The sequence below is a fragment of the Taeniopygia guttata genome, chromosome 7, assembly GCF_048771995.1.
Source record: "Taeniopygia guttata chromosome 7, bTaeGut7.mat, whole genome shotgun sequence".
NCBI classification, from domain to species: Eukaryota; Metazoa; Chordata; class Aves; order Passeriformes; family Estrildidae; genus Taeniopygia; species Taeniopygia guttata.
The window spans coordinates 22,209,372-22,227,806 of record NC_133032.1 but is presented as its reverse complement, the minus strand read 5'-3'; the positions used below and the strand labels follow the sequence as shown (position 1 = coordinate 22,227,806).

At 37.7% G+C, this 18,435-nt stretch overlaps 1 protein-coding gene across 2 annotated transcripts in view; it reads left to right on the top strand.

The window, feature by feature from the left end:
- BMPR2 (bone morphogenetic protein receptor type 2) overlaps positions 1-18,435 on the top strand; it is a 105,085-nt gene that overhangs the window by 68,261 nt on the left and 18,389 nt on the right. For both annotated transcript variants that reach the window (XM_012574978.5, XM_072932377.1), the window contains exons 4-7: positions 10,628-10,738; positions 11,256-11,347; positions 13,356-13,586; positions 17,443-17,557. In XM_012574978.5, the coding sequence (XP_012430432.2) occupies positions 10,628-10,738; positions 11,256-11,347; positions 13,356-13,586; positions 17,443-17,557 (549 nt within the window). The remainder of the gene's footprint in view (positions 1-10,627; positions 10,739-11,255; positions 11,348-13,355; positions 13,587-17,442; positions 17,558-18,435) is intronic.

Here is an 18,435-nt window from a genome sequence, read left to right as displayed (position 1 = left end):
CCTCAGGGATGGCCTGTGCTGGATGGGACAGGTGTGGAACATGACTGAGACACTGATGCAGACTGAGAGAGACTGCAGCAGTCCTAGGGAAGAGGAGATGCTGTTCACTGCCTTCTGCAGGTGCCCTGGAGCGAGATAGGAGGGGCAATTCTGTCCGATCCCAACTTTCTGTTTCATCACTCAGTTCCTCCTAATAACCATTTCATCTGGGACATACCTGGTAAAACCAACCAGTACGACGCTAGAGCATAGAGAAATGTAGTTATTGTTTTCATCTTAAAATTATGGAAGACTTCTAAAATATTTTTGAAGTCCTATAAAAAGCATTTGCTAAATTAGAAATTATATGGCCGTGTAGAGAAGATGATTGGGGAAAATGAGAGAGTAAGTAGGTAGGATTAATGGAAAAACGGGACGTGTACATTCGTGTTACATTCTCTTTCTAAACCATGATAGCAAAAGCTAGAGCAGATATGTACCTTTTGGAATACTACAGGCATTGTCTGAATTTGTATTAGCCAGACAAACACAATCATTTACTAACTGTGAATGTTTCTAAAATATCAGACAGGTTTAACTCACAACTCTATGGTGTAGGATTTCAAATTTAAATTCACAAAACCTGTTATGTACAAGAATGTACGCTCTACAGAGTTGTACTGGAAGTGTAGAAATATGTTCTTGAATTAAAAAGAGTAGAAGTTAAGTTTTTAGTACTAAAATACTTGCTACACTTGAGGATTACATTTGAGGATTACAATATTAAGCTGATTTAAGGTATTAGATTTGAAATACTAGGACATAAACCAAACATATAAGGAAAGATTTTGTCAGAACTCATTGTTAACCAGTTTGTATTGATCTTGAGCTTCTACTTCAAACACATTGTCTGCCTAAAATTGTGCTATAATTCAGATTTCATTACATGCTTAGACAAAGGCTTTGGAATAAAGACCCTGTATGATCATGTCCTTTAAATCAGTTCATTCATCATTGTCTGTTGCTAAGGTTGACAAGAAAAAAACCCAATTGCTGCAATTCAGTGAGAGGTGTGCAGCCCTCCTGACAGGACAGAGCACTCTGTGCTCCTGCCCCCCCCGGGAGCAGCACCACATCTCTGTGCCCTGGCTGGGAGCAGAGGCACTGCCACTCCTTCAGGTGTGCCCAGCAGGAACCTGCTGGGACAAGCCCCAGCATCCCACACTGCTTGGGCTTGGCTCACCTTCCCACCGAGGAGAGGGCTGGCAAGGGGGGCTGGCTTTCTGTAGGAGCGAGGGGAGCTGGCTGACTGGTAGACAGCATTCCTGGGCTTCAGCACTCTGGAAGACATGAAAAATGCAGCACAAGGGATCTGAGCTGCCTTTTCTGAAGGATCCGAGGTGTTGCTTGTTAGCTCATCCATATAAAAACAGGCGTTTCAGTGTTTTGATGTAATTTTTTGGGCTCTATTTTTAGTGCCTGGGAACATTACAGACATGGTGGCTATTGAGCCTGTTGGAATTAAAATAACTTCAAATATCTTTAAAGAGGCTTTCTGAAGTACTCATTTTTTTTGCCATTGCAGCACATGTAGTTTTTGATCCAGTGCCTTACAGAGACTGGAAGTGTGCCATATGTTAAAGCTGGTGTTACCATTTGGTTTGATAAGCAGGAAGTCTTATTAGTCCAAGATGAATATAAGGGGATAATGTAAATGCTGTCTTCAGCTTTTTTATTAAAAAACATTTTTCTGACTTTTGTTTCAATATGGAAGATGTCCCCAGTATGTTGTTAAGGGTTCAAATTAGCTTTCCATTTAGCTTGAAGGTAAGGTTGCGGTACACTCAAAATCAGTTTGACTATAGAAGCAAGATACTTCTTTTATCTCTTGAGTAATCAAATATTTATTGGTATATAGGGAACTTCAGAAAGAATAACCTAAATTTAGTTTTGTGTTGGGATTGCTCTTTATTTTACATACATCATGATTATAAAGTTCTATTCAGTAGTGTTAGAAATTATACTGAAGATGCCCGAACTCCCAGAAGAAAAGGCAGAAAGAGAAGTTTTGTTGGGTCTTTATGAACTCATTAATTTCTTCCGCACACAGGTGACAAGCTGCTAATTCACCTCTCTGTATCAAGTTATCAAAGAAAGAGCACGTAGGGATTTCATAACCCACTCTCCTGCCAAAGACATTACCACTCTTGCTTCATTTTTGAGTCTGGTGTATCACGGGAACCTTTAGCATTCAAAATGAACAAGAAAGACCAACGTGAACTCCCCAGCCTGGCTCCAGATTGGGTGCTTGGTGGCAGCCAGTACACCAGAGAAGGACAGAGGAGGGGAGTTCTGTTGCAGGGATTCTGTCTCTGGGACTGCCTGGCTTCAGGAACCGTGAGAGGTTCTCCTTTCAGAGACAAAGCTCACATCCAAATTGCATTTTCCAGCAGCAGATTTTTGAAGAGAAATCTGCCCGCTGAAACTCTGCCATCACGGATGACTGGCTTCTAGCTATAGCAGGATTCCTCTGGAGCACATTATGGGAAATAAATTTTACAGTCCAAGCTGTATGATGTTTTCAGGCATTCACTGAGGAGGCAGATGGGATCTGTGATGCATGAGTGCCAGGTTTTGATGTTACTGCAAGTCTTTATGAGAGACTGGTGCTTTCTGATAGTCCAGGTTCCACACAGTGATGCGATTATGTGAAAAGTGCATTAAAATTTTAGCTCTCCTCATGTGGAGAAAAATATGAAAAGTTGTGTCATAAAGGGCACCTTATGACAATAAGTATATAAAATTTGATATAAAAAGTTAAAATTAGTCAAATATGATGATGCTGCATGCAAAGTGGAAACATATTGGTGGCTGTTTAAATCTTTTCTTCAAACACTAATGATTGGAAGCAAGTGCAAATTATCTGTTTCATCTAAGCCAATAGACTAGAAACCAGAGACTTACTGTTAAGTCAGGGAAAACATCCATTTTCAGTTATGAAAGAAAACTGCCTTAGGGTTATGCATTGGCAGGATTATTCTGTAAAGAATGTTGCACCATCTTCCACAAAAAATGCAGTTCCCATTGTGTTTTCCATCTGTGTGTGCACAGTGCTCTGTCCTCTTCCATAGAATTTATCTTGCTAACTTCATTGTGCCTTCAAGTGCCTCCAAAAATATTATGTGAAAGAGTCGTTCCTTACCTTAACTTTGGTTTAAGTATTGAAGATGGTCGTGTTGATAACCTTTTGTAGTCCAAGCACAAAATTTGGACATGGATCTTAATTTTAATAATAATTTGTCAAATGCTTACAGCAAGATAGAACCTTATCTCTTATACATGGGTTCATAAAACAGAATGAGTGTAATAGTTGTTTTAAAACATGCACCTCTAAAAGCTTAGGTCAGCAGCAGAAGTTGTTAGGAAATGCTATTTTTTCCTTTCGTCATTCTCACCTATACATAGATTTAATAGAAAATGTGGAATACCTCCTGCTGGAGTTTATTGTAAATGTCTGTAGACCATCATTTAAAGGTATTCCAACCTTATAGCTCCAGCTCAACTAAAAATATAGGTTTAAATGCTTTTAATTAAATTGGTGTAGATGGGACTCTTGTTTTCATTATATGATAATGTGACCTATGTCCCTGGTATCTAAAAGGGGTTTTTTTGTTGTTTGTTTGTTTTTTTGGTTTTTTGGTGTTTTTTTTTTTTTTTTTTTGTTAAAATTCTTTACTTTTTTTCCTTACATGTTTTGTTCCCTGTACTGAATGAATTGAGGATTTACATAAAATAGTTTGGATTGTTCTGGCACAGTGTTTATATTGGAGGCTTTCTTGTCATTTCTCTAATGTGATGAAGACGGTACTCTCTTGCTGCAGGACAGTGGATCAGGAATGAAGCAGTGGTCACTTGGTCAGAAAGAAATGTTGATTGCTGTCCAGAAAGGAGGAGAGGAAAAAAGACTTTATGAGGTGTTTTGATCTGGTTAGAATGTGCTGCTAGAATGCAATAAGGGGTGCATATTTTACTAGTTGTGGATAATTCCGAGGACATGTTTGATACAAGCTTTGCGTAGACGAAACAGATAAACAGATTATAATTGAGGTCTGTGGGTCCTTGGAAAAGTTTGCTAATTGTATGTTTTTTCAAAGGATCAAGAACTTATCAATGTCATGAAAATTGTGCAGGGCTACTGGGAAATGTGACTTTAAAAGCAAGTTGAATTAAATATACTTGAAAGGCTTCTTTCTGATCTGCAGAGCATATTTGCAGTTCTCTGCAGCTGAAGGCCACATTGCCCCCACCCTGCAGCCTTCCATCTCGTACTGTGGTGGTGACAGAACCAAAAGCTTTGCCTCTTCCTTCTGATCTCATCCTCAGTATCACTGAGATGCCTTAATAGAAGAGCAACTTCTGCACCAGATTGGCTATGAACATATTGAATCTATCACATCAAAGAAATAGTTGTAGGATGGCGTGAAGACTCTGCTTCTTTTTAAAGTGATCTGTATGGGCAGATCTTTTGAATCCCTGTAATTTTACTGACTGATCAAAGTCCATACAGCTGAAGTTGTTTTGAACAATCAGATTTTAGTGTTGTGCTGTGAAGGTTAAAGGATGGTGTTTTCCTTATTTGTTAAGACTAATGTTGCTACTTATGTGTGATATGGCAAATTAAATAAATGTTAATATTTTGGTAGCTATCATCTTTAAGATCACTTCACTTTTGATACTTAGCTACCAGAAATTCTCTGGGAACATAGGTAATTACTTTTAAAACTGGTTTTGATTATATAGAATAATTGTATGTTTGTCTAAAATGTTTTTATACAATGCTTCTCTAAGCTTAAATACACACATATATTTTCTAGAATTATTTACTACTCTGTGGCAGATACACAGCTGTGAGTCATTTACATGAAGAGCAGGCAGAAAATGGAATGAAAAGCTTTAACAGCAATATAGAGATGTGGTGGAAATTTATGTGCAAATGTCCTTTATTATATGATCACCACCATGTAAATATATTGCAATGAAACAACATTCCAAAGCCCAAGGTTTCATATTCAGATAGTAGAAGGAAACAATGTCATTGCTTGTACAGTTTCAAGGCCATATCCTTTTGTCTGTTTGTGTTAGCATACAGCCTTTAATTACACAATCAAATTCTCCCCCTTGGGATTCCTAGTTTTTCAGCTTGGTTGACACTTGGTGCCTTTTCTCATGGCTGTCTTAATATGTCTCATCATACCAGTGACCTCTCTGGTGTCTCAGGGAGCTCTCTGGCCATTGCGGTCTAGCACCTTTGGTGTAGGGTTAGAGAGAAGATTTCTGGACAGCTTTCAGCTGCCATGGGGAAGAGACTATCCTTCCTTCTCCTCATTTCCCATTCCATTTGCTTCATACCCTCTCATTTCAGAAATAGTATTGGGGAAACAATGTGTTGAATGGTGAAGTAGGAAATATGAGAACGTGCCTGGGTTCCTCACAGTTCATCATCCAGGCTGGAATATTTTACCTCCAAGAGCACAGATGTGGGTGTGACCTGATGCTGTGATGTTGGCAGTGGTGGGTTAGTTGGTGATTTTTCCAGAGCAGCTTCCTGTCTGCAGGTCTCAGTGTTTGCTGAAGGGGAAAGAACATAGAAGAACGGTGCATCCCTTTTCTGGCTCCCAGGAAGGAGTTGTGTATGTTTACAGAACTTTTTGCCATTGGCTGTTGTTACCTGGCTCTGTGTCAGTTTTTTCTCATTTCTCACAACTTCCTTTGGTCATAGGATAAATGCTTACTTTGAATTAGGGAAACAGGAAGCCGAAAAAAGAGGCTTTAATTTTTGAAAGTTAAATTAAGCATAGGCACAGATTGGAATACTTTTGCATTAATTAATATAACAAGATTATTTTTATAATGGAAAAGTTACTTTGAAGAAAAAAACATTGTTCTTCCTGATACCATTAGCACTGGCAGTATTCTTCACTCAGTGTCATTCCTGGGGAAAGTTAGGAAGGCAGCAGTTTGAGAACTTCCATGTGTGGCAGTATGGAAGCCTCAATTCATCAAAGATACTGTATAAGTGCTTGGAAGCTGTTATGGCAGTAATGCCTGAGAAAAGGGAGAGAAATGCTTAATGTGGTGGAAGGGCTGCAGGGAGTGTCCCAAGTGCAGGGCTGGGTTCAGCCAGATGACTCACTTCTAACTGAACACTGGAAGCATTCCTCTTCATGGTTTGCTCTGAAATACATTCCCAGTTATTTGTGTGTACCTTCTTCATACACAGGAGCTGTTGTGCTCGGGTTTTTGGAACCTGAAAACAAGCCCTTTATTGATGATGAGGTCAGGACACTTCTGGGAATGGTGGCTTGTTGGTTACCAGCTGCTTCCCAGCCAGAAGGAGGTTGTCCTTCTGTTTTAATGAGTTGTGCTTTGTTTCTTTTTCTTACTTAAAAAAAAAAATTACACTGCCTGCTGTGATATTTCTTTGTGATGGGATTGATAGACTTGAGTCAACTGCTGACTACTGTAAGAATTACTGGCAAAATGTTTCAAGACAGACGTGTGTACATGCTGGGAGTCTTCCACATGGCATCTTTGCACTGCTGCTTGTAGAGTCAGTAGATCTGTGAGCAGTGCTCCCCTTCCCATTCAAGTGGGATAAAAAATTGGCTTTTAAGGTTGTTTGGGCCTTGCAGCACTTTTCTGTTAGTTTCAGTTTTTTTATTGTGACACATTTTTTGTTTTAGATCAGGGAGCCTAAGTTGAAGTTGGGAATAAAAGCCTCACCTAGAAATAGCAGTCAAACAAGCACCTTCATTTGCCTTCCTTTCAGTTACAGTAATATAAATAGGAGATGGCTCTGACAGGATCTTCTGTGTACAATGTAGTAGAATTTAGCTCAGCAGCCATCTCCTTAATCACTGGATTTTCTAGAATCTGCAGCTAATTCTGCCCTTTTTTGGTATTGCTTTTTTTATGTAATACATTGGTTTGGGAATAGTACTGAGATACCAACACTCCCAGTCTGAGATTTGAAAACATTTAGTTTTTAGTTTTATTTAGTTGATATTTGTAACTATGTACCCAAATGATTCCAGAAATTCAAATGAGATTCTTCAGTGGTTGTTAGACATGTTTAAAGTTGGTTTGTACAACGACATGATGAAGAAATACTGAAGCTGTAGGGCACGTGTCTGGTCCTGAAAATAAACTTGAAAAGCAGAGTCCACTGATTTGAGGGAGGGGTTGTCAACAACTGAAGACCAACCAAGTGTTAGTTCAAAAAAATGTAATATCAAATCATAGCTTTCATAGTGAATGTCCTAATCATGATGAGTCATGGTTGTTTTGATCCAGACCATAAGTTCATGGACAAAAGCATGAAAAGAAACTTCTAGACATGTTCATTTCACATCCTTATTTTAAAAATGCCTTGCTTAAAGGTCAGTGATTACTTTTATTGACCTACACTGATGTGTCTTTTGCTGAGTTAGTTAAAACATATCTCCAAATAATACCAAGAGAAATATGACTCTTGTGCATATGTATATAAGATCTTGTATTAATTACGTAGAAGTCTATAAAAGTGCAAATGTGAACCTCTGCATTTGCCTTGAGAGGTCCTATATGGTTCTTAGCTAAGCATTTAAAGGGGAGTATAGTATAAAGAATAAAGATGAAATATATCCAGAGAAGGATTAATAAAATTAGTGAGTTAATAAACGTTTTGTTAAGTTTTGGAAGGTTTTGAAACTGGGTTGATACGTGACATGTACTTTTTGTTCTATTTAAGAAAGATTGATAATCTGTCAACATCCAAAGTTATTGTTTTACAAAGCAGATAGAGGGTTGGTAGAAATAACACTTTTGGAGGGGAGGGAGGGATTGGAGCTGTCTGGGTCTTTTGTCATTGCAGGAGTTTTGTGCTTTCCTTTTAGTGTAGATTTATAAGCAAAAGATAGTAAAGTTGTCCTTGCTGGGAGAGGATTGGCTGTCACACACAGCATTTTACTCACTCATGCTGTTTTGAGCAGCATGTTATCAGTCCATTGAGATGCTCACTTACCCTTACTAAGGAATTTGTATTATTAAATTTATAGATATTGCTGATCACCCTGACAGTAGTAACTTGCACTGTAGGACTGATTTGGATGGAATGTTGACAGTGTTATTTTTAAATATTTGTCAGAATTGAAAATTAGTTCAAGATATGCCAATCTAAAATTCTTGCAAAACAACTCTGCTTAAAAAAAATTTAAACATTCTTTCCTCTGAAAGGCCAGGGAGGTCTCTGAGGTTACCTGGTAGCTGCAGAGCTACCCACTAAACAGAAAAAGGCTGCAGAGGGGATGGTCCATCAAGGAAGAAGAGAGAAACAATCCTTTTTATCTGTGTGTTTTTCAGCTGCTGATGGGAGCAAAATGTTATCTTGAGATTTTCTGGTATCTCTTCAGCCTGCAGAATGTCAACATTCACAGGCTTCTAAAGGGAGTGTGCCAAGGCAGCCAGAGCTGTGGAGGAATGTATTGCTCAGGATGCCCTTGAACAGCAAAATCCCATTCCAGGGTAGAGGAGGGCCCTCTTGATGCAGGCATGTTGTTAAGCCTTTGATTAGACAGAAAACTAAAGAAGAGCAATCAAACTTAGGCATCAGATATCATTTGGCAAACGGTGAGGGAAATGATTGCTGGTTATTTGGCAATGGGAAGGTAGCAAATGGCTGCTCTAGTTGTACAGTCAAGGAAAATACAGCTGGGATTGTAACCAAAGGGTCAGTTTCGCAAAACCTGCTACTCCTTACTACGTGCTAGGCACTGTCTTGAACTGATGCAAAACCTGCCACATTTAATATATATTTTAAAAGATAACCCAATCAAATGTAAATTTCATTCATAAAAATATGAAAGTCAAAACTATTATTTCCCTGCAGTAGTTACTCATCTGCTTACACTAGTGTCATGTTTCATATAGCTTTGTATAATGTAACAGTTTCCTTTATGATGTTGTGGCTTTCAATATGTATGTCTATGTTTTGAATACATAATTTAGATGACAGTTGTAATATGTATCTTTTAATCTCCTCACCACAGAAGTCACAGCTCATATTCCACGTTAGTGTTCTAGGGCAATAACTTATTTTCATAGTGAAAGTTATTTTACCAAAACCAGTAATGATGGTCTTTCTTTTGACAGAACAAATTTAAATTTGATGCTATTGTGATTTGTCACAAGTTCTGTTTTATTTAAGGGGAGTATCAGATATGAGCTGTGTGTTGGTTTTGATAGGTGATTTTTCACATACTTCTGTCACAGTTGAAATTCTCTCTGGCATTCTATTTTACCAGCTTTTCATTATTTCCCCTTAGCATTATGGTTGTGTAAAAATTACAGTTGTTGTCTTCTAAATTTGCTTTTCCTTCTTGTACGATTCTCTTGTGTCTGTCCATACTGAGAATCTGAAGTAGTGAAACATGTTGAATTTCTTTTAAATACAATTCAATATAAGTGAATTTGTCAGTTTATTCAGCTAGTATAGATTGGGATAAATTGTATTTCAGTCTCACCTAAAAGTTTATCCAATGTTTAAGTCTTGTGTGCATTTTATATTTTGTGGTTTTAGCGTAGTTAGGTCTCATTACAGTCTTTTAAGGAGTACTTTTTGCAGTATGTAAGACATGTTTAAACATAGTTCCCAAACTTGGTTTTGAAGCCAAAGTAAATGAGGTCTTGTAGCGCCACATTCCAGTGATTCTGACACCAGAAGAGTATCTGCACTAATAATTTTTTGTATTAAAGTGGCTGGATTTTTATATGCCTGCAAGAAGCAAGACTGCACTCTGACATGGAGGAACATTTCAAGGCACTAACAAATGTTTTAATGAAATCTTTTTTCCTCTCTGGGCAAATAAAAAACCCAACCAAAAAAACCTGAAAAAGCAAGATACTAATTTTGACAAAAAGTCAAATGCTGCTTTACAACAGATTCAGTAAAACTAGTTTTATTTAATTTTGTTAGTATTTTATTTTTGTTTCAGGTTTCCTGCTTCATTCTGTAGAGATACTTCTGTCTTTTTGTGTATTAACCAGTAAGAATTATGCCAAAAATTATCTGAGCACAGACACAAAACAAATCAAAACCCCAAAGTATTTTGAAATATTTGCTTAAGTGGACTTACGTATGTCTTAGGTATTTGAGTGAATGTGAAACATTCAATATTCATCATATTTGCAGCCCAGTTTACAAACTCATGAGATTTTTGTCCTGGGAAAAACAACAAAAGAACCTTGTCAAGGTGACAAACCTGATTCATACCAGGAAACTGGATTAAGGCACAGATAACAGATGAGGGCTGCATCACCTTGGCCTTGTATGGCTGTACTGAGCTTTCCAGATAGAGAGGAATCACTTTCTGCTGTCAGTGCCTCTTGCTACAGGGCAGGAGAAGGCTGGGAAAAACTGCTGGTGATTGTGTACCCAGCTAGTTTTGGGCTGATCAGATCTTTTGCCATATCTAGATTTTGAGGGGAAAAGGATGTGGGATGTTTGACAATCCAGAGTACATTTTTCTTCTCGTTGTTGTAATACCAATTACATTTAGTGTTGATTCTTTGAAATTTACAATTAAAGTGTCCTCATTTTGTTTGCTTTCAGATTCTTCTCATTCTTTTCATCGAGATGAGACCATCGTTATTGCCCTGGCATCTGTGTCTGTACTGGCTGTTCTGATAGCTGCTCTATTCTTTGGCTACAGGATGCTTGCAGGTAGGGATTGACAATATTTTTGGCTTTGTTTTTTTCCATTGTTTCTTTGGCTATTGCTCAGAGTTCTACCTAGGTCTTCTGATCTCCCCAGTCCCTATTATATGCTTGTACATAATGCTGCTCCTCTTTCTCCTCTCTGACATTTTATGGTGATATCCCTTATCTAAGAGTCTGGAGAGAGTTATGACTTCTCTAAGATGGCATTTTGGAACCCATTTTTCTTCCACAAATCCTCTGCTCAGCACAGCTTAAGTGAGGTGGTGAACATGCTTTATAGTTATTGTCAGTGACTTTGAATTATCAAACTAGTTGTGTAGCAGGTATCTAGTTTGTAGCTTATCAGCACCTTCAATGCTCATTTTGCTGACTTTGAGAAGATTTTACAGGACCCCTTTTTACTTATTTCATCCTTGCCTACAGTATGTAATTCTGCCAGGTCCCAGGTAAGTTAGATTTTTTTACTTGGAGCATGTCCAGAAAGGAAACTGGCTGATTTTCTCCTCACCCTCTTCCCCAGGAGACCGTAAACAAGGTTTGCACAGTATGAACATGATGGAGGCAGCAGCATCAGAGCCCTCATTGGATCTGGATAATCTGAAGTTGTTGGAGGTAAATATTCAACTCAGTTATTAATCTTCATTTTTTATTCAATATAATGCTTGTGGTCATATCCCAGGTATAGTTACAGAAATGAATGTATGAGTGCTCCTGTAATATTTTCTTCTAAATCACAGTTTCAAGAAGAAATTAAAATAAAAAAGGGGTTACTGCTGGTACATTTTATCTAATCTTGTTATTAATATTGTTGGTATTAGCTAGAACATGTTTTACCTTGAGAACAAAAAAAGAAACACTGGGAGGTAGTGGGGAAAATTAGAAGGTGCTATATTTCAGCATTGCATCAAAAGATCCATCTGTTTCCTTGACACTGCTTGCTTTTAGTACAGTGTCCCAGTGTAGGAATTTGAAATTCTTTAGTTGCACTCTTGGAAAATAGAATATACTGCAGATAGGGCAGTATATTTCAGTAGTGGTGCATTTCTGTGTAGTCATTCTCCGTGTGGGGCACTATCTAGCTCCATGGCAACTAGAGGCCAAGCAGAGCTTTCTGCTCAGCCTGGTGTTAGATGCATCATCATGAAACTGCAAAATGTTATGCTTCCAGTTGGTATGCTTGATGGAACATATGGAATTTTTAAAACCTTTTAGCCAAAGTAAAAAATGAGTAGAATGACTGAGATGCAGAGTGGTGCAGTAGAAACCCCTCCGAGAGATGCAGGCTGCAGACATGCAGTGCGAGTTGCTCTAATGGTGACAGCACTGATCAGCAAAGAACCTTGGGTGTCTTCTGCCACCAAAAAAGTACTTGAGGCAGAGTTTACAAGAGTCTAACAATGTGTACTGTAGAAGTGTGCAAAGCCCCAGATGAAAGCACTTGTACTGCTAATGCAGTCTTGGAGAAAGCAGTGACTTTCTCCAAGTCTGAAACTTGGTAGCGAGATCTGCTATGGTGTCTTCTGTCTGCTTCTTGTATCCTAAGGAGCTGACCCCTTACCTCCAGTCACAGGGACAACAGGACAAATGTTTTAACCTGTGCTTGCCTTTTGACATCTCTGTGGGTAGATTACATTCCAGGTTTATACCTTGAACTGACCTGTTGCTGCTTTGCAACCCAGTGATATAAAAGGACTGAGAAACAGAAAGTCTCTCCATTAAATGATATTTTGTCTTTGAAAACTTTCCTGTAAGACAATTTTATAATCTTTAGAAACATTACGTTTGTTATCCCTTCTGTTTTGTATTTCTCCTCTATTTGTAAGTATTTAAAAAGTTTAAAAAATGGCTCATGAAATCCTTACAGTTTCATGTATGGGTCTTTCTGAAAATTACTTGAAATAGGTGCTTAAATTCTTACATAGCTGGAATTTTTTCAGCTTTAGAAATTAGGGCTCTTCCTGAAGGTGGTCCTACATTCTGGTTTAGAGTAGAGATCTCTTATTTCTTGTACAGTTACTATGGAGATGTGAAAGGCCATTCTTGAAGACTGTCTAGCATAGTGGGGGCTAGAATAAATATTCACAGGTAGTCAGGAATTAATTACTTCCTTCTGTTAAAACCTGATTACTTCTTTTGGCATCTATTTTGCACTACAAATGCATATTTTGTTACTACTAACCTGAAAGGTGCAGCTTATGAGCAAACCTAAAATGTTTCCCTTAAAGTCTATGGTTTCTCAAGTGAAATGAAATTTATCACATAAAATATGTAAATCTTTAGTAGGCAAAAGTTGTAAGAGAATTAGCAGCACAAAACACATGTGTTTTATTGATTCTGTATATAAACATACTGAATAGATTATTTACGATATATGTACTGGATATTCAGACTATGAATAAATTTAGTAAAGCCTATGTTGGCTTATACTGATGTTTCTAACTCCAAAATAGCCTCTATGGAAGCATTCTAATTCTGGTTTTCATTACAAAATATTCACTATCTTCACTCTTCTTATAATATAAGTCAGGATAAAAGTTGGCATACAATTCTTGTAGAGTGAAAATTCAGGTTTTGTCTTTATCTACTATTTTGTGAACTCATTATTTATATTTTTTTGCAGTTGATTGGCCGGGGACGATATGGAGCAGTGTATAAAGGTTCCCTAGATGAACGTCCAGTTGCTGTGAAAGTATTTTCTTTTGCTAATCGTCAGAACTTTGTCAATGAGAGGAACATTTACAGGATTCCACTGATGGAACACGATAACATCGCCCGCTTCATTGTGGGGGATGAGAGATTCACTGCAGACGGCCGGATGGAATATTTATTGGTGATGGAATATTACCCCAATGTAAGTGCTTCAAAGAAATCAGTTGGGTTGGTTAAGAATCCTAAGAATAGCCATGTGAAAAGGATGTACTTTAGGTTTTGGTGGTGCTTCTTGCACAGTAATGTAAAAATAATCCATATAAATGACAGTTTTAATGGATCTTATTGTGGGTTACTGTAATGTCTTTTTAGACTTCCTGGTTAATGCTGCCAAATGTAGTCTTACAAATTCCTGGCCCTGGAGTATTTGCGCTTGGTTTTGGTGCAAGGTTTTTTTAGTCAATTCTGTCCTTATTCAATGACAGAATTTGAAGAGTTGTTTTTACTTAAAAGTAATCTAATACATTTAAAACTTCTTAATATTAAGACATTATCTCTGTCTTATGACATCGCTCAATAGCTGTAAATAGTGGGGTTTTCATAGTGAAATGTAATAGATACAAGATTGTTGTCAAACTATTTTATGGTACTGTAAATCATGGTGCCTTTTTATCCTGTTATCTTTTTTAAAGCTTTCTGTGGCATGATGTAGGACATGTCTTAAGAAGGCAGCCTTGCTTTCCAGAACCATATCTTCAAATCTCCTTACCTAACTGAAAGCTTGTATTTCTCAAATTCATGGATTAGGGTACTTCATGTTCTGTATGCGTACACACATATACAGAAACAAAAATATTTTAAAAATACACAGTATGAATGTGAATAGCTTTCCTGAAAAATCTTAAAATGTTTGTGAGGGCTATATATATGAAAATGCAAAAAATGGTGTCACAATTTATCTTGGGCAGGGTGTTTTGCCTGTTTATGGGAAAGAGCCTTAGTTATTCAATTAAATAATTTTCTTTAACAAGCTTTTCGGTCTCAAGTAAGCAAACTCATATTTCCTGCAGGGTGTGAAGGGGATGGCTGAAGCCTGATATTTTATGGAGGCAGCAGGACAACAGCTGCTTATTTGAATAGCAAAAAGGAGCAAAACAGTGCTACATAGCAGTAATGATGGCCTTTGTTAGGGTTTTTTGGGCTCTCTGTATATGCTTGTATTGAAAGTTAAAGGTACATGGGTACCTTAAACATGGGTATGTATTTACACACTTATGCACTATATACAAACTTAGGGCAACAAAGCACAAATATAAAAAGAGTGTCTTAACTGAAACTTTTAAGTGAGAACACACTCGATCATGTCAGCTTGTAGAGCAGGCACCTAAGAAGAGATTGCAGAAGCTGGAAGTGTCCATGAAAAAGGTCAGTTGTACCCATACCAGATGGACAGTGACAAAGCATGTGATTCTGAGAAAACTGGCATATTTTCATGTAATAAAATGAAAGTTAAGTAAAATCAAATGAATATTCTGCTTCTGGGAGGGCATAGCATAACTGTCTTCACAGGTGGTCGGGTTTTGCTGTTTTCTTGAATGAAAGGATTTTCAGTTGAAATGTAATTTGATTGACAATTGTGTTATGTTACTTATGTAAACAGGCTCTGTTAATGACCTGATTAAATGTACAGATGAAGCTTATGGCTTCATATTATCAGATTCCTTCCCAATGTGGTATTAAGAACGGCAAGATTAGTCTAAAATCAGTCCACTGGTTGTTTGGAAGTCATTGGAAAAAGTGCACAGCAGGTGTAATTAATACACAGTGTGATCTGTATTTTAGTGAGCAGATGTTCTGTTGTATGTGGAGTTAACAGCAGAAAAGGAAGCCTGCTGTGGCAGCCCTGCTAGAAGGGAATTCCAGTATTCAAACTGGAGCCATAAATCTGATTTCAATAAGGACTAACCAATACAAGATGTGTAGATGAAATACTCCCCATCCAAAACATCATTCTCCCTCATAATACTTTCCTTCCTGAAAATAAGAACACACAAACCAGGGCATTTTTACACAGAAAATTGTTCTTGGTGTTACGTTGGTGAAAGCGAGACAGATAGGTTTGACCCAGGTTGTGTTTTTATCCAAACATGCCTTCAGACCAAAGGAAATAGGCAAGTAAATGGAATGATATGTGTATTTATCAATCACCATGCTGCTCTGATGAGACTCTGAGGTGTAACAGGTCAGTAAGGGAGTCAGTTGTGAGGCATGATGTAGAGGAAATGCATAATAGCTGCAGAATTACCGCCCCAGTAGTCAGACACTCTTGTCCCATTAGAACAACAATTGTGTTTTTAAAACACAAATGGAATCTCTGATTGTTAAAAATATCACTTTTATCGAAAGTTATAGTCAGAACAAATATCCTGAATTTAACTCATGTAACTCATGACTCTGACAAGATAGTCTTAAATACAAATATATCTCTCTAAATCTTGACTAAAACTTTTCCTGGTTATCATTTTAACTTCACTAAAAGCATAAAATCACAGCCTTCAGTTAGCTTAAAAAATATCTGGTGGTGGGCAGGCTCTGCAGCAAAAAGATCTTGAAGCTGATTTAATACAGTGAATAGTTCCCAGTTACCTTATGACAACAGTCCTGTGGCCTCCATTAGAATGGGCTTCCTCTCAACCCACTAAGCCGATGACATTTGGAGACATTTATAAGATGGTTTATATTCCTTAAAAAGCTGTAAAAAAAACAAAGAAAAATGTGAAATTCCTGTATTTCTTGGTGTATTTCACAGCTTTTTTTTATGTATTACAAAACCTATTTGAAGTTCCTATAGCAGCATTTTAAACATAAAAACTATTTGTGTAAATTTGCACGACTGATGTTCAGTCTGTGCTTTCACTGAGGATGTTGCCTATTTAGGCGTTCCTTGTTCTGTACAGACTAAGTCTTAAAAGGTGTAAGACTTCCATGATTCCATTAAGAAGTGTTAAGAATTTGGTTTTAGGCTTAGCACTGGATTAAAAAAATGTCTGAGAGTTTGGTCACTTTAAATTCTAGTATCTTCTTGCCTCCGTTTGAATTGTGCACGTATAACATGAGTGTCAACTCCAGAGGAACTCGTACCAAATTTTTATGAACCAAACATTCTAGAACTTACTTCGCAATGATATGTATTTAGTTGCCTCTGATAAGATATTACACACTGGTGCATCTTTAAGATTACAGACTTAAATAGGAAAAACCAGGGTAGTCTGTATAATATAATAAGCATGCCGAGTTAGGCAGATTACTTGCACTTTATGCTGGAGGATTTAGTTTGTTTAAACTAAGTATATTATCACTGGGGAATGTGCGTCAAAGCTGTCACAGTTTGCAGTGTCTGGCTCTTGATTTGGATACCAGTCTCAGTTTTTAGAATATCATAATGGACGTGCTTCCTTCTGGTTTTCTTAGAGATTTCATGACAAATCACTGGAAGATCCCCCATTTTATACATCTGACTTCACTTTCAAGAAAGGGGGAACATAACATTATTTTTTCCATGTTTCTTTGGTGCATGTGGACTCACTCCTATTTGGAATTGCCTTTGGGGTGTTTTTGTTTAGATACATAAATAGATTATAGCAAGACCTGTGAGAGATGTTAGTATTCTGTAAGTGATAATGGTCTAAAGGCCACTTTTTAGAAACCCAGGCTGTTATGTCAGCAGTTACCTTTATTCTGTTCTACAGCATGACTTGTATACTTAACATAACTTTCTAGAGGCAGTCCCTGTTATTCTGTCATAAAATTCCTATTCCTTAAGAATATGAAATGGTATCACTGGAATTGAATGAAACTTCAGTCAAATACTGTGTTTTAAAATACGTGGGGAAACACATAAGCAGTTGCAGGTTTATACCTTTTAGAAGCAGTGGAGAAGGAAGTGGAAGGACTAGACTCAGCAGAAAACTGAGTCTCCAGAAGATTTTGAGCTATTCTACTGGACAATTATTTTAATCCATGTTTCTTGTTTTGTCTTTTTTTGGGGTTCTTTTTAGGGTTCTTTATGCAAATATTTGAGTCTCCACACAAGTGACTGGGTGAGCTCTTGTCGTTTGGCTCACTCCATAACTCGGGGCTTGGCGTACCTGCACACGGAGCTGCCTCGAGGAGGTAAGGCCAGGAAGGGATGCAAAGATTTCTATCAGGTACTAGGGTCCAGCCTTTTTTTTTTATCCTACTGTGATTAGGAATTGATGAGTGCAAATAGAATTGCTCAGAACTTCTGATATATTCCCTCCTTCGGAACAAGGCCCTGCTGTGGCTCGGTGACCCTCGTGTGACAGCAGCGAGTCCGAGGTGGGGGAGGCAGGAGGAGGCAGAGCTGTGCAGTGCTGCTGTATCATGGCAACAGATTGCTGGAGACCTGAAGCACTGCCTGCCTCCCTGGCAGAGGGTAAACACATGAGCTCTTGTCTGTTTTTGCAGTTCAGAAACAAATCACCAAAGCAATTTTTAGTTTGTTGTGTGAACTGTATGCTATAAAATTAAATCTTCTAATCCCACTGTAGTTTTATTTATCACGTCTCTGGATTTTTGTTTGTGACTTTGGGCCTAGTCTTTGCTGTGTACAAAAAATACTGCTGGATTAGAGTACTGGCTGTGACAATGTATTGATTGGGATCTTTCTATCTCTGCGTGCATTCTTCACCCAGTATTTCAGCAGCTGAAGTATCATAATTATAAAGTAGATATTCTAAGATCTGTGATATATCAGGCTGCAGAATATGGCCTGGCACTGAAACGTTAGGGTTTTGGCAGTAAATAAAGGGCTGGTTTCATTATATCTACATTAAGGTGCTAATGTTTGGATTAAAATTTCAAACTCTATTTCTCAAATGTTAAGCATGAGCACTAGCAAAGAATGACAGCTAAAGATGCTATTAAAAGTGCTGAAAATACCCAAATCAGTATTCCTATGTGCCATTGAAACTGCAGCTATCATCTTAACTTCATCATTTTGAGATGTGCAGACAGGTGTGTCCATTAGC